This window comes from Trachemys scripta, chromosome 20, assembly GCF_013100865.1.
Source record: "Trachemys scripta elegans isolate TJP31775 chromosome 20, CAS_Tse_1.0, whole genome shotgun sequence".
Classification (NCBI taxonomy): Eukaryota; Metazoa; Chordata; order Testudines; family Emydidae; genus Trachemys; species Trachemys scripta.
In genome coordinates, this window is record NC_048317.1 from 15,404,895 (window position 1) to 15,427,111 (window position 22,217).

Here is a 22,217-nt window from a genome sequence, read left to right on the forward strand (position 1 = left end):
TTGGCGGGTTTAGCTGGCTGCATTTGGTTTATAAATGGTTTTGAAAAACCAATAAACCTCATAAATCTTTATTCTGCATGAAGTGGTGATTGAGTAACCCAGATATTTCATTTCACCTAAGGATACTCCAGCACTTGATGATCTCATTTTCTAGAGGATATGTTCAACCAAAAACAATTTATTTTATTTTTTTTCCCCAAAACTACCTCTAGGCCTTGTCCATAGAACCCACATGTCAGCCTGTCGGGTGGACAAACCCTCGGAGATGGTAGATGTTGGAGACAAAGTATGGGTGAAGCTTATTGGAAGAGAGGTAAAATTGCTTATGGTGTCTTAAGCACTGTGTAAACTAAGAAAAAATTTGCAACTACAGCAAGCTAATGGTTTTCATGTTAACAGAAGCTTAGTGTTCCAATCACTTTGTTTAGCGCATGATGCTGTTTGTTGTGAACACAAACTAATCATGCTCCTCCTCACATGAGCATTTAAGAACCAACTTTTTGTCTGGTTTGCATGGGCTTCAAAGATCACATGCCAGTGGGGAAGGGATATTTAGTTGGACTGCTAAAAAAAATCCTTTAAAAAACGAATACATCTTTAATTTGAATGACTCACATTTTGGAGAAAGCATGTCTTTTTATTAAAGATTCAGCAATCCTGTCTCTTTGAGGGGTGTGTGCTAACAATGTGCCATCTTAAATCCGCTATGTACCTTTCAGAAATCAGGGAAAACCAGAGTTGACAGAGAATAAAACTTTTTTTTTTTTTTTTTTTTTTTTTTTGTTGGAGGGTTAGGTAATGGGTGCAGGGACCTTTCAGACCTTATGCATACATTATAAAGAAGCAAAACAAAAAAGCAGAGTCTCTTAAAATCCTTTGCGGGTCATATTTCCAATTTTTTTTTTAATGTCACTATTGTAATGACCCGTCTACAGAGTTGTAACCTATGATCTGATCTGTTGTGGTGATTTTTATGATCTTATTTCTGAGACAATTATTTGTAAGTTATATACTCCAGTCCATTAACTAGAACATTGAAGTGTAAATAAAACTAAAATATACTTGTCAAAATTAAAACGTTTTGTGATGTATCCTTGACTTTAGAGCATTCACTTCTTTACTAATTGGCAGTGTCATTCATTCTTTGTGGGTTTCCCTGTAACCGGGTTCTGCTATGACTTGGGTTTTTTTCCTCCATGTCTGTCTCTTACAGATGAAAGATGACAAGTTGAAGCTGTCTCTTTCCATGAAGGTCGTCAACCAAGGAACAGGAAAGGACCTTGATCCAAACAATGTTGCCCTTGAGTAGGTAAATCTGCTCTGTTGGGTGTAACGAATCAGCCCAGCGACCATTGCTTCCTTTTGTTCCCTGCCCTTCCATTACAGTGATTGTCCCAGTCCTCCTGCCAGGAAGGAGGCGGCAGCTCCCTCCTGAGCCCATCAGTGCCGCTCTGAAGCGAATGGAGGGGTCACTAAAGAACAATCTAAGATGTTCCCTCTGCAGCACTGTCAGCAAACGACTGCATTTGAATCCCGAATTTCAGCATGCTAACAAAACATGCTGTTCATAATGACCTCTCCATGGCCATCTTTCTTCCTGTGCTGGGGGTGTATTTATTTCTTGTGAGTTTACAGCCCTGCAGAATTGTCCAAACACTTACCATCCCAGGCACAAAATCTCCTCGCCTGCCCTTTATTGTGATGACATTTTACTACTCCATCAAAAATAATTATTTTATCCCAGGCATATGTTTGGGTACATTACGTGTATGTATATATTAGTGTAAATAGGGCAGCTGTGCGTTAGCTTTGAGTGTGATGGCCTTATATACTTTGGCTGTGTGTGTTTGTCTGTATTCTGTGAAGCTGACTCTGAAGTGAGTCCTCTTATACCAAGAAACAAATAGGGAGCAAGTGTAATATGCTGTCTGTGGCTTCCTCCACCAAGTAGTCAACTGCATTCTGCAGAATAGTCACTTTTATTTAGATGCCTAGCTATGGATTTAAAAGCTTAACTTCAGGCAGCCATGTTTGAAAACTTTGGTCTGAGCTTTCAAGTAAATGCATGGGGTTAGAGGTGATGCAGATTGGAGGAGAAAAATAGTTGTTTTCTTTCCACAGTCAGGATGAGCGGAAGAAACGTTCATTCAGAGACTACACTAGTCAGAAGATTACCCTGGAAGCTGTCTTGAACACTGTCTGCAAAAAATGTGGTTGCAAAGGTACATTTGTGCTGTTTCCATTCTTGTTCTATTGTTCTAGTTTTTTGTCTTGACCTGCATTATGGCGGTATCAGTAGTGACTCTGCAGTTATGGCTGCATTGATATATTCCGTTAAAGCATGCTACCCATTTTTTTTCTCGCTGTAAAGATTGAATTTAGGTCTCCAAACTTAACTCTTCAGAGGACAACTGAAATGTCTGTAATTTCTAAATATTGCAGAGGAAACATTTAGAAATGCTCGTTCTTAAAGTCTTGATTCTCACAGCCATTCTCTTTTGAACTTCATCTAGCTAAAGAACCCATCACTACAGATTCCAAACTTTTCTGTCTCACACACATTGCATTTCACAGCAAGGATACTGTTCTAATTTTACACTTGAACAGAAAAACTATTATTTCCTTAATTCATCCTAACTGCTTGCTATTTCAAGAAAAGCCAATGGAACTACTTAATTCCATCTGCTACTAGGAACTGAATGCATGCTTTCGAGCAGTTCTGTCTTAGAATCTCTACCCAGACACTCAGTTTTAATCTGTGTGAGATAAGTCAGTTTGGAAGGATGAGATTTTTTTATTGGTAAATGTTGATTTCACCAAACACACACAGACCAGCACAAAAGATTTCCATTTATGTTAATAAAACTTATAGATAGGCAAAGAAATTAAGATGCTGTGTGAAAATGAGTTTAAGCCTTCCAAGGGAGAGTGGGGACAAAAAACCTAACTGGCTTCAAGCCTGAGTTTGATGAGTTTAAGGAGGGGATGGCAGGATGGGACTGCCCACGATGGCACATGGCCTATCGGCAACTGCCAGTAACAAAAATCCCCAGCAGCTGAAGATGGAACACTAGGTGGGGAGGCTCTGAGTTACTACCGAGAATTCTTTCCGAATGTCTGCTGGGTGCGTCTTGCCCACGTGCTCAGGGTTTAACTGATCAACATATTTGGGGTCAGGAAGGAATTTTCCTTTGGGTCAGATTGGCAGGGACCCTGTAGGTTTTCCACCTTCCTCTGCAGTATGGGGTATGGGTCACTTGCAGGTTTAAACTAATGTAAATGGTGAATTCTCTGTAAATTGAAGTCTTTAAACCATGATTTGAGGATTTCAGTAATTCAGCCAGAGGTTATGGGTTTATTACAGGAGTGGGTGGGCGAGGGTCTGTTGCCTGCAATGTGCAGGAGGTCAGACCAGATGATTATGATGCTTCTTTCTGTCCTTAGTCTGAGTCTGAGATACTTTGCATATTTTGACATGAAGTTCAGTTTGTGGTCAACAGTTAATAAACCTTTGCCTTTGTGAATCTCAGCATCTACTATTAAATAATTCTGCAAAATGATGGGTTTTCAGATCTGTGAAAATTTAAATTGATAAAAATAGGAAAATGCATAAAAATAAAGATACCTGTCAAAATCATAAAAAAAATTATATTCTGCGAAGCCTAGATATGAGAGTTGTATGGAAGTGAATCTTGGCTTAACTGGGGGTTTCTTTAACATATAGGGATTTGGTTGATGGGTCATATACTTGAGCAACCTTAGTCCTAATTAAGTATTTTGCCTGTGGAATTTGTACCATGCCCTATTTGTTCTCATATATTACATGGTCATTGGCTAATAGTTATGCTGGACTTTTAAACTGTGTTTAGAAAGCTTAATAAGTACACATTTAAAAGCAGTTTCTGCTGATGCTAAATATAGTTACCTGTCCAGTATGGACTGCACACAGCCATCTTGAAAATGCTGCTAAAAACCATTTTCTAAACTAGATTCCTAACTATGGTAATGGTTTTAAAGCATTATTTTAAAAATGGCTTTGTCTGGTCCAAATAGGCTAGGCAAGATGTGTTGGCAGGAACTATTTTTCCAGTTCAACCATTGGTGTGTGCAGGGTAGATCCAAAATGAGGCTAATTTCCAAAACTAAGCAGTTGTTTCTGTATGGCTTGCCAGAATTTGATGATTATTTTTTAATTCGACTGATAATATATATTTGTTTTTTAAGTATTTTTATTTTTGTCCATTTAAATTTTCAGTTGTCACAAATTGTGGGGGCATCAGACAATTATTTAATGGCAGTAGACTTTGAGATTGAAAAAGGGAAAGCTTTATTAACCTTTGAACACAAATTGTCAACATCGCCTGTCAAAATATACAAAATATCCTTAAATCAAACTGAGTTCTCATGCAGCATTTTTCTTACTTAGCCTATCTTTGTTTCATTATTATCAATGGAAATATTTTTTTCATTGGTTTGTGTGTGTACAGTAAAATTGACACTGATTAAATAATTGAATCCTTATAAGCCTACTTAAGATGCTTGGCTGGAAAGACATTCCCATTCTCGTGAAGGGCTTCCCTGACACGGGCTTATTCCCTCTGCCATATGCCCCTTCTGCTGTTGAACCCCCTGCACAGGTAAGTCTCTCCCATAGTTCTTTGTTCAGACACCAGGACACTGGGTTTGTCTGATTAATCCCTCCTAAGTGACCTGTGTTCTATTCAGTACCCTGGGTTGGTTAATCAGTGCAGATTAAACCAGTCTAACATTCAAGGAAACAAGCATTGTAACAGGAGATTGTCACTGCTGCATCTAAGAAAAAAACAGTGATTTAAATGTCGGAAATGAGAAACCACCATCCTTAGTCTTACAAGACAAATCGGGACTGACCTCTGGTCCCAGTTTCCAAGTATTTTAAAATACTGAATTTTATATATCTATAAAATATATAAACACAAAAAATTGGCTACAATTAATTGTAAATTAACCAAAGCATATTTTAAAAATAATTCTTAAACATATTTAATATTTATCTCTATTGGCCCAGTTATCTCAATGCTCATCCATCTCTGTGAAGCACTGTTATCCCCATTTTACAAATGAGGAAACCGAGACGGAGAGGTGAAATGACTTTTTCCCAAGGTCATACAGCAAACCAGTGGCAGAGCCAGGAACAGAATGCAGGACTTAAGTCCATTGCGTCATCTGCCTGAAACTCTGTTTTTTTTCATGGGGCCTAAGTTCTCTCATTCCTGCCTCCTGCTGGGATGTTTAGAGCTATACAATAAGGTTGCAACCTCAAATGAGAGGCAACGACCACTGAATGGAGTTCGAAATAGTGATGGATTTTTAATAACATGGTGACAGCATCTTCCATCTGTCCCTTTGTAGAGAAAGTAGCCTGGACATACGAATATAAGTTCAAATTGATGAGCAAAACCAAAACAAATGTATGTCGTGGTCACTTACATTATCTTTAGTGTTGGTCAGTTTCAAAGGACTCCAACTGTGAAGAGCAAGTTCATTTATTATTAGGGCTCCATGTCTGTCCTGGAGGCCGCGGAAGTCATGGATTCCGGGACTTCTGCAGGGGCCAGTGTGGCTGACCTAAACAGCTGGCTCCAGGGTCAGCCGCTCTGGCAGCCACCAGAACAGTCACACTAGCTGCTGCTGGAGCAGCCCCGTGTACAGCCAAACCAGTCGGAGCGTCTGCGGCCCCGGCAAGCTGGCCAGAGCGGCAGCAGGCCCGTCATGCTTCGCCAGCACCTCTCCCCCCACAAGATTTAATCACAGGTATTTTTAATATAAGTCATGGACAGGTCACGGGCCATGAATTTTTGTTTATTGCCCATGGCCTGTCCATGACTTTTACTAAAAATACCCATGACTAAATCGTAGCCTTAATTATTCTTTGTATTATAATAGCACCTAGAGACCCCAACTGAGATCAGCACCCCGTTGTACTAGAGCTAGAAACTGTCCCTGCCCTGGAGAGCTTTGTCTAAACAAAGGCTGGGAGAAGGAACAAAAGCACAGTGGAGGGAAGTGTCTTACCTTAGCTCTCACAGCAGATAGAGGGGAGCAGCCCAATGCTCACTTGGTATTAAGAAGGCATTCTATCACATCTAAGGATATTTTATTTTAAGATCAACAGACTGAAGTAATCATTATGGAAATGGGCTCCAAGTAGAATCTTCATTGTGCTCCTCAAAAGAAATAGCCCACAAAGGGGGATTCATTTTGCTCTCTCCCATTTCAAACGTTGTTTTGCAGGTCATTTTGCCAAAGAGTGTTTCATGCAGCCTGGGGGAACCAAGTATAGTCTGATACCAGAGGAGGAGGAGGAGGAGACAGCAGAATATGAAGGTGATAAAAAGTCCAGCCATGCTGAGAATTCTTCAAAGAAAAAAAAAAAGGTACAGGTTGTATCCTTGTTGATGATAGTCCTCAGAAAAATGGGCCAGGTTACAAATGAGGCCCTAGGGAGGAAGTTAACCTACATTGCAAAGTGATAACAAGCAGGCAGCTCATTGGTTTGGGAAAGGGATAGATTTTAGTTTTGCACAGTTTCTATGGTGAAATGGGCAATTTATGCAAATTTTTTTTCTAGCTGACTTGTTCATTTTTAATAAATTTAGCTTGGATATTTGAGGTGCTTGTTACCATAGTATACCATAATCTTACAGTCTCATTGGTTTCCAAATAGTCCACTTGTCCATTCTTTCATTCTCTTCTGCAGAAAAACAAACGATAGAACTGAGCTACCATCTAGTGAAGTAACTCTAACTCTAATTTATCTCCAGGCTTTCAGTGTCAAACGGAGTTTTCTTTTCTTTGATCTGCCATTTCCTTAAAGTCCCTTGATGATTTCATTTTTGGTCCAAATGATCGCTTTCCTTAAAGGATCTCTCCTAGGATGGGAAGTCTCTTCTCCCTCCCCATGTGCTCTCCACCCCATCTGTTGATACATAGTAGCATAGGAGGGGAAGATCCTTCATGTCTGCAATGGCTTGATAGCTCTATTCCCCCTTGTCACAGTTCAGGGCAACTGCACCTGAACTTCCCCCTTGTGGTCCATCATGGGCACCCACTCTAGACTCCAGGCTCTTCAGCCATCTCTCCTGGGCAGAGACCTGCGGGTCTCTCTCCTGACTGGGTTTTTTCCAGGCTGCACAGTTCCCTACGTACACTGCGAGCTCCCCAGCAAGTCAGACTGCCTAAGCAAGGCTGCTTTGCTTTCTCCTCTGAGGCTTTACGCAGTGTATAATTGCCACTAGTTATAAATTACCACACAGCCCTTTCTAAGCAAGCACATTGATTCTTAAGGTGAAAGCATTACAGAAAAAACACATTAAAAAATAAAAGGACCCACTTGCATGCTAATAAGCTTCCCAGAAAACACCCCAATTCCAAAAGGGTTCTGGCAGGTGATCAGCCATTCTCACCCCACAAAGGGGGTTTTCTGTGGTCACAAGTTCATAACAGCTTCAGTTCAGAACAGTCACACCCAAAAATCTGTGAGCCCCTCCTTTATGCAGTTCAGGACTTTGATCTTCAGATTCCAGGAGTAGGTAATCAGCAGACAGTGGGTTTCTCCACGGGGCATAGCTTCAAAAGTTTGGGTCCGGAGGTGGGAATTTGCATTCACTTCCTCCTGGGTATTTCCTAAGAAACCCACTCAACTTTGTTTGCTCCAAAAGTGTCTCCTTGTCTGGCACTTGTTTAAAATACTGTAGTGCTTTGAAGCTCCTACCACTTCCTAGGGTTTACACTGGTCACATCTCCCTCCAGAGCAGTTGCATACAATCCCACAATAAGACTTTGGGGTTTATGGTATAATGGACTCCAAAGCTACCTAAACTTTACTTCAGTAAGATCTCCCAAATATATTACAGGAAATTGCCATATCTGTCACATTCCTGTATACTTTGTTAAAAAACTTTTAAAAAGTTCTTAAAACTTTGTCCCAAACTACTTTCACAGAAATTTGGGGACCCTTTTCAGAGTGCATAAAGTTATTTTACAAAAAAAATAAGGACATAGTGGAGTAACTTGGATGCTTGTAATGAGATAAGATAACTGCCATACTGGATCTGACTAGTGGTCCATCTAGCCCAGTATCCTGTCCGTGACTGTGACCAGTACCAGGTCTTCAGGAGGAGTATACAGAACAGGGCAGTTAGAGTGATCCACTCTGTTTTCCCCGCCTGGCTTCTGGCAGTCAGAGTTTTAGGGACACCCAGATTTTGGGGCTGCATCCCTGACCATCTTGGCTAATAAGCACTGAGGGGCCTATCCTCCATGAACTTATCTAGCTCTTTTTTTGAACCCAATTATACTTTTGGACATCACAACATCTCCTGGCAATGAGTTCCACAGGTTAATAGTGTGTTGTGTGAAGAAGTACTTCCTCTTGTTTGCATTAAACCTGTTGCCTGTTTAATTTCATCGATTGACCGCTGGTTTCTTTTATTGTGGGAAAGGGTAAATAACACTTCTCTATTTACTTTTTCCTTACCAGGATTTTATAGACCTCTATCATAACCCCCCTTAATCATCTTTTTAGTCTCTCCTCGTATGGAAGTCATTCCATGCTCTTGATCATTTTTGTTACCCTTCTTTGAACCTTTTAGAGTTCCATCATGTTATTTTTGAGATGGGGTGCCCAGAACTGGACACGGTATTCAAGGTGTGAGTGCACCATTGATTTATATAGTGGCATTATGATAGCTGTTGTCTTTTCTATCCCTTTCCTAATAGTTCCTAACATTCTGTTAGCCTTTTTGACCTTTGCTGTGTATTGAGCTGAAGTTTTTCGAGAACAATCCATGGTGACTCCAAGATCTGTTTTGAGTGGTAACAGCTAATTTAGAACCCATCATTATATATGATATGCAGCTGGGATTATTATTTTTTCCAGTGTGCGTTACTTTAGACTTATCAGTGTAGAATTTCATCTACCGTTTTGTTGCACAATCACCCAGTTTTGTGAGATCCCTCTGTAAATCTTCACAGTGGGCTTTGGACTTAACTATCTTGAACAATTTTGTATCTGAAAATTTTACCACTTCGCAGTTCACTCTATTTTCCAGATAAATAATAATGAATATGTTGAACAACACAGGTCCCAGTACAGCTCTTTGGGGAACCCATCTGTTTGCCCCTCTCCATTGTGAAAAGAGACCACTTCTTCCTGCCTTTTGTTTCCTATCTTGTAACCAGCTACTGATCCATGAAAGGACCTTTCTTGTTATCCCATGACTACTTAGTTTCTGTAAGAGCCTTTGATGAGGGACCTTGTTGAAGGCTTTCTGAAAATCCAAGTACACTGTATTGACTGGATCACCCTTATCCATGTGCTAATTGACCCCCTCAGGGAATTTTAATAGATTGGTGAGGCATGACTTCCATTTACAAAAGTCATGTTGACTCTTCCCTGACAAATCACGTTCATCTATATGTCTGGTAATTCAATTCTTTAGTTTCTATCAGTTTGCCCAGTACTGAAGTTAGGCCCATTGTCCTGTAATTGCCAGGATCGCCTCTGGACTCGGTTTAAAAAATCAAAGTTACATTAGCTACTTTCCAGTCCTCTGGTACAAGAGGCTTGTTTCAGCAGTAGGCTACATACCATAGTTAGTAGTTCTGCAATTTTATATTTGAGTTCCTTCAGCACTCTTGGGTGAATACTATCTGGTCCTGGTGACCTATTACTGTTTCACTTATCAATTTGTTCCAAAACCAGCTCTATTGATACCTCAGTGTGGGACAATACTTCAGATTTGACACCTATAAAGGATAGCTCTAATATCCCCCATATCCTCTGCCGTGAAGACTGTGGCAGAGAATTGATTTGCCCCTTGAATGACTTGACGCTTTCAAGGTGTTCCTACTGCATGCAATGGTCCTGAATCTCTTCCATGGTACAGTTGAGCTGGAATCTTAGAATTGGGTAGATTTACTTTTTCTTCTCAAAAAGCCCTGGAGAACTTAATTGTGGCAATAGAAGTGGGGCTCTATAAAACCTGTGCTATAAACATCTGAAATGTAATAGAGAAAGAGTTCATTCCTGCAGGGTTTTGGACTAGCCTATGGAATTCTACAGTAGTGTTATAATTAAATTCTAGAGGATGGTTCCAAAGATGTGGTGGTGATTTACTATTCAGTTCTTTAGGACTTTGTGCAGGAGTTGTGCTCTAAGTGTAGGACATTGACCTTTACATCAGAGGTCACCAAGAGGTCATCCTGTTTAGATTGCTGATCTTCAAATGCCATCTTGGACTTCAGTCTTGGATTCAGGCATACTTTGTTTGCAGAGGAAAACTGGGAATCTGTACTTTTCCATTGCTGTCTTGGATCACAGAAGGTGGTCAGTCTAATAATTTTAAATTATGTTAATTCTTTAGCTAGGTGGCCATGTTGGGAATAACACCTGCAGGCTGGAGGCATCCGTAGTCAGAGGGTCTGCCTACCCACTCTATCTGAGGGAATTGTTGAAGGCAAAGAAAGCGCACAGCAGTGTTAGTCATGTCTACCCAAAAGGCAGACTGCTATCAACTAGTATTAGGTGGGATTCTCTCATACGCACAACCCCCTATGCACCCTGATTGCCCACGGACTTTGCAGGACTAAAGCTAATGAAATATTAATGAGAAGAATGAATGGAGGGCTATCTAACTTCGAAGTAATGATTCACACTGATCAGCACAAATGCCAGCTTTTGTTCAGGACACAGCAGTCTGTTCAGCACTGTTTATTAACATAGAGCCCAACTAACTTTGTCATATTGTTGAGAGAGCTTCTCAGTAGTCCAATGGCTAGGGCCCTAGCCTGAGACCTGGGTTCAAGTCTCTGCTCTGCAACAGACTTCTTGTGTAACTTTGAGCAAGTCACTTAACCTCTCTGTGCCTCAGTTTCCCTTAATACGTTACTGCACTAAAAATTGTGAGGTTCTCAGGTATTATGGTAATTGGGGCCAGATAAATACCTTAGATTATATAAAAGTTCGGTGAAAGCTGCCTCAAGTTTTGTTACTGAAACAAACACTTTAACTTTTAACTCTTTGGGTCACAGGAGAACAAAAAGACTCTTCCATGGGAATAGTGCATACCGAATCTCGGCTGGGCATGTGTAGGAGGAAAATGTGCTGAGCAAAAATTTCCCTTCTGATTTCCCCCCACATCCCCCGTCCATAAGAAGGTCAGCTATTCCCAAGTATAAGACTAAAATCCCTTCAGTTTATTTAATTCCACTTAAGCATCTAATTTTCTGCTCAAATGCTGTGCTTTCTGTAGCTAAGCTACATCTTTCTTCACATAAAAGGTCCTAAACTGGACACTGTGCATCAAAAGTGGTTGGTCTAATGCTTTATAAAGTGACAGCACAATATCCTTGGATTTACATAATCCCAAACAAAGCTGTTTTTGAGAGGTCACTTTCAAAAAGAAATGGAACAGTATTTCAGAAGTATTTTTGCAGTCTGTCCCTTCATGTATAGCTTGTCTCAGAAAAGTTCTGTTAGAATTGGAAAAGGTGCAGAGAAGGGCAAGTAAAATGATTAGGAAAATGGAACCGCTTCCACATGAGAGAGTAAAAAAACTGGGACTGTTCATCTTAGAAAAGAGATGACTGGGGGGGGGAGAGGGGTATGATAGAGATCTATAAAATTATGAATGGTGTGAAGAAAATGAAGTATTATTTACCCCTTCATGTAACACACGAACTAGGGTTCACCCAATGAAATTAGTAGGCGGCAGGTTTAAAACAAATATAAGGAAGTACTACTTCACACACTCCACAGACAACCTTTAGAACATGTGTTCTCTCTCTGAGCACCTTTAAATCTGGAGTGTGTTTACAAGTAAAATAAAAAGTCTTTCCTAACTTCCAGTCCTGCACACTCAGCTGAGAATCCGGAGTCAGCTAATGCCTTGGCTCATGCATCAGCAATAAAAATTCTGGAGACTGAACTCTGCCCTTATTTACATCAGAGCAGACCCATTGCCTCCAGAGGGGTTTCACTGGTGTAGCTGAGAGCTGAATTTGACCCTGTAGTTGCAGTTAAGTTATTTCTGTTGCTGCTTATATGAGCCAGAACAGCATCCACCTGTGTGGGTTGGTACAAGGTCAATAGGAACGTAATCTTCAGAATTAGGAGTAAAGCATTGAATAGTGGGTTAGGTGCAGTATAGGAACCTAAATATAATGCAAAAGTGCTATTTTTACATAACTGATTCTCTGCACTGGGACCACATCTTAACTATGGAAGAGACTATTGTCTCTCCATAACTTGCTCTTTCTACCCTGTGAAGATAGGGGCCAGGTTCTGTTTCCATGTTGCCTTGTTGAGAGAGAGAGAGAGAGAGAGAGAAAATGCCATTGAAAGTAGTTGTAGTTATAGAAGACAGTGGTAGTGTTTGCTACACCCTCCTATATGTTCTGTAGGATGAAAAAAATTCCTTTGATTTCCAGTCAGAATGAAGCCTCCAGCTTTGTAAACTGTATTTTGCCACCATTGCTTCTTTCCAGCATGATCAAAATATTTAAATCCTGTTGTGGGTTAAATAAACAGGCCCCGTAGTGTGGATTATTAAAAATGTAGGCTGGCTGGTTGTCATGCCAAACAATGCTAATATCACAACTTTACAGAACAAAAGGCAAAAGTCACTTGTTTTGGAGCACACTGCCCTCTAGCTAGGTATTTGTGGTCCCATCACTGTACTGTGTGAATACTTTGTGTAGTATTTCAAAGCACTTTAAACCATTTACAAACCCGGGTCATTCTCTCATATTTCACTTTGTTGCATTTACATAGAACCACAGTTGTGTGATGTTAATAATCTGAGAAGAGGCTGTAGGATAGTCTCTTCTAATGGAAGAAATATCCCTTGCAATGTGAGACAGCTTTCCTCTCCAGCTAGGAGACTTTCACTCCCTAGAAGCACTTCTAGGGTCTGTGTATCCTCCCATGCTAGCCCTTCCCCTCACTCTGCCTCATTCTCCTCTCTAGTTTTTCTTTTGTCTCTGTGCTGCTGCTTTCAGTTTTTGTTACATATGAACTGATGAGCAGTTAGCATCTTACAAGCCTGCCCTCCTGTTGAGGGATACACTCCTGCTTTATTTGTCAAATAACGACACACTTTGTCCTAACTGCATCTTTTCAGTGTCCTTATGTTTGCAAATATGGAGTGAGCTCTTTTCGCATGGGCTCTGCCCAATCTGGTCCCTTTAAACTGGTTGAGATTTATCTTTTGAAGGGGAACAAATCGAAGGGGAGCACTGCCATTCCTCTGCTGCAGTAATATAGGTGGTTAAACTGAGGTGCTGAGAGGTGAAATGACTTGCTCAAGATCACAGAGCATGTTTGGCGTGATGAAGTTCTTGCATCCCAGCCTCCTGCTGTCACCACTAGACATGCTGTGTTAGGTTCTTAGTGAGTTACATTGGATCCAGAGCAGATCCATAAAAGGGTAGAGTTTTATTCTGGATTTTCACAGCTGTCGCTCATATTGGAACCTGGGCTACCACCTTGTTGTTTTCCTAGTTATGTGCTTCATTTCCTTATGCTGAGTCAGGTTTTTTAACTTTGCCCTCTAATTAAGCTACAGAGATGTTCCCCCTCATTGGCTGCTGGCTTGGAAGGAATCATTCTGTTTGTAGTGCCATGAATTATGTAACTGGACCAGTTGGCTTGACTGTTCATTTCTATTTCCTCACCAAGTGACTGCACAGCACTAACAGCTGTGACAGGGCAGGAGTGATTTACAGCACGGCTGTTCCAGCAGAACTCCCCATGAGTCCCGGGATGGGCTTGAGGTTACTGGAGAACATCTTCCCTAAGATAATAAGCAGCGCTGTCAGCTTCGGTGACACTTGGCTTCTCCCGTTACATTCCTCCCTAGAAGGGAGTGTAAATCCTTCTTTATATGACAGAAACAATGGAAAGGTTATAGTTAGGGCTCCCATTACTTCGCTGCCTCATCTCCCTCTGTCCTTCCGCTCCTTGAAGCATGTTCACAGCCAGACCTTGAGCCTTGTTAACAGTCTTTCAAATGGTTGAATTAAAAAGGTAAAATAAAATGAGTCTTTTTGTCAGTTGTACTGAGATCCCTTGTTTGTCTCTTCTCATGACACACAAGCCTGAATAGCCCAGGATGTCTCCAGCCAGTGGGCCTGTGCCCAGGTGATTTGCATTATGGACACTGTGTGGTAGTCTTTCCTTCACCTGGAGGAGAGAAGTGGATTCTGCCCTCTTCTCCCCTCCCCCATCCCCCGATTTGTGACTGTTTTCATGAACAAGGGCTAGCTTCATCCCCACAACCCCCCATATTTCCTTTCATGCTAGCCCGGTCATGCTTTAATCACTGGACAGTTAACTTGTTTTTTACCCCCATTGTTGATTTAATGCTTGTTAATAGAGGCTACATACTCAGAAGTATTTTGATCTCTGTGTACTGCTTACAGCGTCAGTTAATAGAGCATTACAGTGGCTGGATGACTTCAGTCTAAACATAGCAAGGGGTGACAATGAACAAAGGGGGGTGGGGGAGCAGGGCGTTGGGGCAGAGACAAGTTACAGGTGAGAAAAATCCTGATCCAGTACGCTCATTGTTAGCATATATCTCGTTAGTGCCCGGGGGGCGGGAGGTCAGAAGACCCTCTCAGAAGCAGGCACAGTGGAGAGTGTTCTCATGCTTACCAGTGCAACAGTGCCACAGCAAATAAATGACACTCAAATAACTGTAGGAGATGATTATGGATCATCTGTCTCCTGTGATCTGGGAGCGATGGAGTTTGTGTAGTTGATCTTTGAAGTTGTTCTTAACCCTTTTCAGCTGGCACAAATATTTTTTCCAGGCAATGGTTTAATTTCAACAGCCTGGGTTTGCATGCTTGGCACCCCTTCTACCCAGGAAACCTCCATTCCCCTCCCCCCCCTTTCAACCTTGAACTCTATGAAAAATGCAAAACAGCCCCTAGTGCGTTATGAGCCATTCCTGAGAGTTTTGTGGATAAAAGCACTGAACTCTGACTCGGGAGACTTGGGTTCTATTCCCAGCCCTGCCACTGGCATGCTGGGTGGCTACAGCAAGTCACTTCCTCTCTGCCTCCATTTTCCCATCTGTAAACAATGGGAATAAAATGACGCTAATCTCGTTTTGTAAAGTGCATTGAGATCTGCTGATGGGAAAACCATGTAGAAGAGCTAGGCCAGCATCGTCTATACTGAGCACAAAGCTGGGAGCCAAATTGCTAGAGCCCTGTGCAGATACAAATTTACATCCGTGGATGCAGATCTGTATCCGCGAAACCGCAGGGCTCTCCCAGGAACCACAGCGGTGAAAGGAGAACATGGGGCCGCCTCTCCCAGGAGCCAGTGCCCCACGCCGGCAGCTCCTCCGGCATCGCTGTACCTCCTCCAGCCCTGCCCCGTTCCCTTCTATGCAATTGTCTTCATCTACTGTCTGGGGGCGTGCGCGCTGCTAGAACATAAGAGCACGACCAGGGACAGCTGCCAGTGAACCTGGTGCCCGCCCCAGTGGGCAGGACTGGGGTCGGTACAGCCACGCCTGAGGAGCTGCCAGCGCGGGGCACTGGCTCCTGAGAGCAGCAGCCCCACGCTCTGCTCCTTTCGCCACTGCGGTTCCCGGGAGAGCCCTGCGGTTCCGCGGATATCAATTTATATCCACAGCTATCCGCATCTGCGGGTATAAATTTGTATCCGCGCAGGGCTCTACGCATCAGGATTGCAAAGTATTGTTAAAGCCAGTTAGTGGTGCTGGTTGGCCTAGAATGTGGGATGTGGTCCCAAATTGTGCTCTATCCTCACAAGAGCACATGGACTGGACAGGCAGCATCACGTTCTTAAGGAAAAACTGGTCATCTTGGTGTTTCACTAACTACCTCCTAGAATACGCGGGTGCAATGTCACGCTCATTTGGAAATTTTGTTTAGAAATGCTCTAATTCTGTAGAAGTGTTGGGTACGCAAAAGCAGGCAGATTGAACTGAGGAAAGCTCAACACACCAAGACATCCGGGCATTTGCACACACTGCCCCAAAAGGGGGTCAAGATAGATGGCCCCTTCTGAATTTACCATTTCCCTGTTTAATCTCCCCCGCTGGTAGCAATATCTGTCAGAGCTATTGTCAGAGAGACCGAGTATAAAGCAAACCTTTGTTAAGCAACTGCTTAGCTCATTACTCTACCACATTTCTTAGAGTTCTTTTAATTTCAGTTGCTTAACTAAACAAAAATGATTTGAAAGTAGATTTATAGAGTTTACTAAATATCCTTAACACTAGCAACTAATAGTATAGGATAGAAGGCAAAAATGGTATTGGACTATGATTTGGTTACATAAATTTAAACATTGGTTGATAAAACTGTTTAGGTTTTCAGAATCAAATTACACACCCACAATAGAGAATAATTCTTATACTCAATTACTGTCTTAGGAAGGTGACTGTGTTTAGATTTTTGACTCAGTCCCTCATCCTCACTTGCCAATTAGTTATGAACTTTGGTGTTTCTAACACAACAGAGGGAAAAAAAAAAAAAAACCCAAGGCTAGATCACAAGACAATTTGGTCAATTATTTACATTCCAGTTCACCAAGGTCTCCTTCCCGATAGATCTGTAGTAGTCAGCCCTTGTTGCCCATTTCCCAGTGAATGATAATCTCCGGATCAGATAAACACTCCTAACTACCTAAAATAAACTCCTATGGTATGACAGACTGAATAGACTGAGAGCAGTGCAAGAAATTTGAACACTTGGTCTCATTTTATATTTACATGCACATAGAACTTGAAAAGCAGTATGAAACCATTAACTAGGGTAAACACCTGTACAGTTCTACAGTCGGTAGCTACATGTAGATGCACATGTAGTTAACAGTAACTTCTTCCGTTTTAAAGCTACTTTACCACAATCTTAATTGGAACCTGTTCCAAAATAAAGACACACACACACTAACTCTGTCAGTCTGTAGAGCACATACACAAGCATGTATGCTTCCTCACTCATTAGGCACTTTGTTTCAAGAGGTGGTCATTGAGTGATTTGGGTAGTCACCCAAGAGAACGTTTGTATTACTTCTCACCAGATCTTTACTCAGCCACCAGCCTTCAACTCCGTTATTATTCACAGCAGGAGTTAAGGCTGCAAACGTAGGTGGAACGAAGGACAGAAAGGATTATAGTCTTTTCCCGATGAACTAATAGGCAACCTGAATTGCTGGAAAATAGGAGACAGTTAAAAGTGCCTATCCAAGATAGGTACTCGGAGTCACCCGGAGGACACCCAGGTGGCCGGCCCAGGACCTCCGTCTTCTCTTTTCTAGGCATCTTTGGCTTTTGGAGAGCAATGTGCTGAAGAAAACAGGCTGCTTTATCCTATCCCATGTGGTCCAACCTGGTTCCTCTTCTTGGAGGTGCTGATGTGGACCATTCAGATGGTGACTCCTATTCTTTGATGCTTTTTAAACTTGTTCTAACAGTCCATTCATTATACAATACAAAGTCACTTCAAGAACTGTTGTTCTCCAGCAGGCTGGAACAGCTGTATAAGCCTTCCATTTTTGTTCTCCTTGTTTTAACAATAATAGGACCTTAGTATGTATGGCTGAGCTGAGTCTGTGTTACATTTCTAATTATTCCCTTCTGTGATCAAGTGTCCTTATAGAGACACTATTTGGCTTCAGTTGCTTTTATTTACTGCCTATTTCAGCAGAGGTGTATTTTGCTAGTGTGATGGCATAGGCATGCTTGATTGTAAACATCAGCCTTACTTCTTCACTTTATTACTAAATTCAATCAATATGAACGCAATCCCTTGCCCTCCCTACCAGGATTCTCCATGAGATAAACCTGTCATTAAAGTTTCTTCATCCAATTAAACCTAAGAATTGCCTTACTGGATCATACCAGCTGTCTGTTCAGTCCAGTATCCTCTGTCTGACTGCTTCAGGGGAAGAAATCCTGCTCTGCCAGTTATGCGGTAACCTGGGCCTAGTAGTCAGAGGTTGCTTTATGTCTCAAAACATGAGAGTTTAGATCCTTTTCCTAGCTCTCGTTAAAAATATTAACTATAGCAACATTGGCTATTCTTGTTCCCCATGTCAACGTCCAATCCTTTTTTTGAATCCTGCAAAGTTCTTGGCCTCAGAGGTCTGGCTGTAGAAATGGGAGGGTAGGTTATCCGAAGTTGCTTCATGCTTAATAAAGTGTGTGTTGGACAGGTCCACTGAAAGGAGGTTTTGCTTTGAGCTATGAGTGAGAGCTAGGATTGCACCTTTGGTGAGGTTGTGTGTTTGTCCTGCCTGTCACAGAAAGGCATTGTGGCTCTGTAGCATATGTAAGTGGCTGCCATCATCAGTAGAAAGGTAGGAAACATATACTGTGGATGACTTTTATAAGCAAACCCCTAGCAGATTAATTGGCAAGAATTGAGAAGAGCATCAAAATTGATTAAGGAGCTGGAGGCAAGTGAATCAGGAGGAAATATTAAGAGCTAGACAGGTTGGCTAGAACAGCACAGCAGTAAATCACATTCAGGAGGTTATCATCACAGCCATAAAGGCAAGAGACTATTTCTTTTCAAATGACACTTCCATTCGGCATACACTAATGGGGCACCCAGTCTGTATCAGCTCCATTGACGCTTACTCTGAACTATGCCCCTTTGTACCACCTTCAACAATTCTGATCGATGCCCCTCTTTCTATTTTTGTACCCTTCATATTACTCTAGCCTCCGTATATCCTCCCTCACCTGTGCTCTAACCCAGGAGTTCTCAATCCTTTTCTTTCAGACCCCCTCCCCGACACAGAGCCCACCTGTGCCACAGCAACTGTTTTTCTGCATATAAAAGCCAGAGCCAGTGTTAGGGGGTAGCCAGTAGGGCAGTTGCCTGTGGCCCCACACCACAGGGCGCCCAGCAAAGCTCAGATGCTGGGGCTCCAGCGAGTCTAATGTCGGCCCTGCTTGGCAGAGCTCTTGAAACCTGTTCGCGTCCCCCTGGGGGCCACAGAACCCTGGTTGAGAACTGCTGCTGTAGGGAGCAGGCCCCAAGGGTTCCCTGCCAGGCTTAAAGGGTTCAGTTACTTTCACATTTTTGAGTGGGGGGCAGGGAGATACAGAGACTGGTTTTAGATCAGCTAGTTTAGAAACCCACTTTATGAATAAACTAGGGCCTGATCTTGCCAACTACTAGCCAAGTGAGTCACCTGTGTTTGAATCATCTCTGATGTCAGTGGGACGAGGCACGTGAGTAGGGATTACTTGCCTGAGTAATAGTTTGAAGGATTGAGGTTTGTGCTTTATCAAACTGCCCCCACTATGGAAACTGTCTCACCCAGTTTGCTGATTTGGTTTGACATGTCAGAACTATTTAACTGCTGAGTAGCTGGACCAGCAGCCCATCCCGTTCTTCCCGGATAGCAACAGGCTGTGTGTTAAGAAATGACCTGACGTTCTCATTCTGAAAACCAGCTCGCTGCCTTAACCAGTGAGCACAGGTGAGCACTTTGCAACCGGTGTGGCTTTGTCTCCTTCTTGCCAACAGGAAAAGAAGAAGAAAAAGAAACACAAGAGCAAGAAGTCATCAGAGTCCGACAATTCAGACAGCTCCGACTCGGACAGTGATGGGGCTCAGCCAGCCAGCAAGAGGGCCAAGCATTCGGAGAAAGCTAGTAAGCCTCAGAAGAAGAAGAAGAAAAAGAAGCATAAGAAAAAGCACAAGGAATGAGGGGGAGAGGAGCTAGAAAGGGGCACTGGTGTTGTCAACTCCCTGCCTGTCTGCTCTAGTCTTCTAGAGTAAACTACCTGGGAGAGGGTAGAGTTAAATCACTACACGCTTGTTTCAGGGATGAAGAACTTCCTTCTAAAAGCAGCATTCAGCTATTGATGTTAAAGATGTTGACTTTGAAATTAATTATCCACTATAAAGTTACACAGGCTGCCATTCTCCTGCTGAGAGCCCAATGGTTGTGCCTGCCAAAATAGATTCATTAATCCTCTTCATCAGTGACTCTCCCATCCTGTAAAGCTTCAGGTTCCTCTGAGTGAGTTGCCAAGGCTGCAGTGAGTTCCTTTGAAACAGCAAGGAGTGTGCAGGGCAGCAGCAGCGTATGCAGTGCCTGTCAAAGGGTGATGGCTCAGGTTTGGGCCCTGCCAACCAGTCCCTGCAAAACATTAGAGGGAGCCACTCTCACACCCTGTCAGCTGATTGTCTAGTCATGGGCACCGCCTCCCTGCTGATTGTTACAGTTCTCACCCCTCTGCATCTCAGTCCTGCCCTATGCACTGTTTTTGTATCCGTGTAACTCTGTGGCTAGGGGTGTGATTTTTGTTACCAATAGAGTTATACTGGTACAACTCCTAGTGTGAACTCAGTTATGCTGGTATAAATATCCTTATCATAGGCACCGACTGCGTGGGTGCTCTGGGGCTGGAGCACCCATGGGGAAAAAAAAATAGTGGGTGCTCAACACCCATCAACCGTCCCGCAGATCAGCTCCTCCCCCAGCGCCTCCCGACCGCTGTGATCAGCTGTTCAGTGGTATGCGGGAGGCGCTGGGGAGAGAGGGTGGGAAGAGGCAGGATGGAGTTGGGGGCAGGGCCTGGGGCAGAGTGCGGATCCAGCACTCCTAGGGAATCACAAAGTTGGTGCCTCTGGTCCTTATACTGATACAGCTTATTCCCCTGTCATATGGGAATGGCTGTACCAGTATAAGTCATCTTCATACGAAAGTACATCCACTCTAGGGGATTGTATTGCTTTAACTAACAACTTTTGTGTGTAGACAACCCCTCAATCTTGTCCATTCTGCCTGTTAGCAGTGGCAGAGGGTTGGTAACAAATCAGCTAAATTATGTTATGGAGACACTCAAGGTAAACATTAGCTTTGTCAATATTGCTAGCTGTGTAAATGATGAAAAATAAACCTCTGAAATGCTAAATTACGTTCTTCCGATGCTGTTCTGATTGGTGGTTTTGGGTGCGTCTGCACTGCAGACTCTGCTGGCGCACACACCTATGTCAGTTGGGGGTGATTTTTGACTGACAGAGCTGTGCCACAGTTATACCAGCAAAGCCTCAGGTTTACCCGCTATCGCTTGCCTCCCTTGTGGAGGTGGGGGTGGGTGGCCTTGCCATACCATACCAGGAAAAGCTTCGCCAGTATAGTTGTGTCCACGCTAGGAGCTCTTTGCTGATCTAATGTAACACTGTTCCTAGACCAGTAAAGTGCTCCTAGTGTAGCTATAGTCCTTTGTCTGGGGCAGCAAAACAAAGGCCTTGTCTAAATACACAAGTTGCACTCGCTTACGGGTGGCTTATTTCAGAGTAGTTGAAACCTGTTTCAAATCAGTGTAAGATAAACCTCAATAGACAACCGTTAAACTGAACTAAGGGTTGTCCCCACAGGGGGTTTGCTTCTGTTTCTAATACCACCTTTAGTTAAAATGCTGCAGCTTTCTCATAAACCTGCCTCAGACTGGTCAACTTCAAGGGGACTGACAAGGGGAAACCTGGCTTTGTATTGCCTTGCTCGTCTGATGTACAGAGAGAGAGCGAGTCTGAAAGTCTCTCTTGACAACTGAAGAACTAGAAGGGTCCAAGTCAGAAAACATTATGATCATCTAGTCTAACCTCCTGCGTGACATGGGCCAGAGAATGACATCACTGACAAGAAGGGTGGTTCCTAATTGAGAAGATAAGTGATTCTTACTCTCATTCAAACTCTGCTACACCTATTTAACTCACTAGGGAGCAAATCTCTCTGGGAAAGCCCGGGGTGCATTGTGGAAATTCACTGCAGTGTAAAAGGATATGCCAACTCAAATGTGACTGCACTGAGCTGATGCAAAGCAGGGCTTCCACCAGTACAGCTAAACCAGTAATGTACTGAAGTAAGCTACGTGAGTGGAAACCCTGCAAAACCTTTTGTTTGTACAATGCAGAGTACAATGGGGACCCTGATCCCTGACCAGGCCCCTAGCCCCTACTACAACATTCATTTTAGTGCATTCACTACACCAGACTGAATTTCCTCAAGGTAGACAGGGCTTAAGAATTCAGCTCTAGATTAAAAGGGCAGGCTGGCGAGAACTGTCATTCCACGTGTTCTTCAGCGAAGTCAGGGAAGACCAAAATATTTCTCCCACTTGTAAGGTCTTCAAGCACTGGTGGCGTGGTGTGATATGCCTCACCTG

The 22,217-nt window shown here is 42.7% G+C and overlaps 1 protein-coding gene across 6 annotated transcripts in view; it reads left to right on the forward strand.

Moving 5' to 3' along the window:
• The window catches only part of ZCCHC17 (zinc finger CCHC-type containing 17), a 26,782-nt gene extending 6,335 nt beyond the window's left edge, over window positions 1-20,447 (forward strand). For 4 of the 6 annotated variants that reach the window (XM_034754288.1, XM_034754285.1, XM_034754287.1 and 1 more), the window contains exons 4-8: window positions 213-313; window positions 1,214-1,305; window positions 2,122-2,222; window positions 6,274-6,413; window positions 19,565-20,446. In XM_034754288.1, the coding sequence (XP_034610179.1) occupies window positions 213-313; window positions 1,214-1,305; window positions 2,122-2,222; window positions 6,274-6,413; window positions 19,565-19,765 (635 nt within the window). In that variant the 3' untranslated portion in view covers window positions 19,766-20,446. Of the gene's footprint in view, window positions 1-212; window positions 314-1,213; window positions 1,306-2,121; window positions 2,223-6,273; window positions 6,417-19,564 lie in introns of all 6 variants that reach the window. The other 2 variants (XM_034754289.1, XM_034754290.1) reach the window with 2 other exon arrangements.
• The last annotated feature ends 1,770 nt before the right edge of the window (window positions 20,448-22,217 follow it).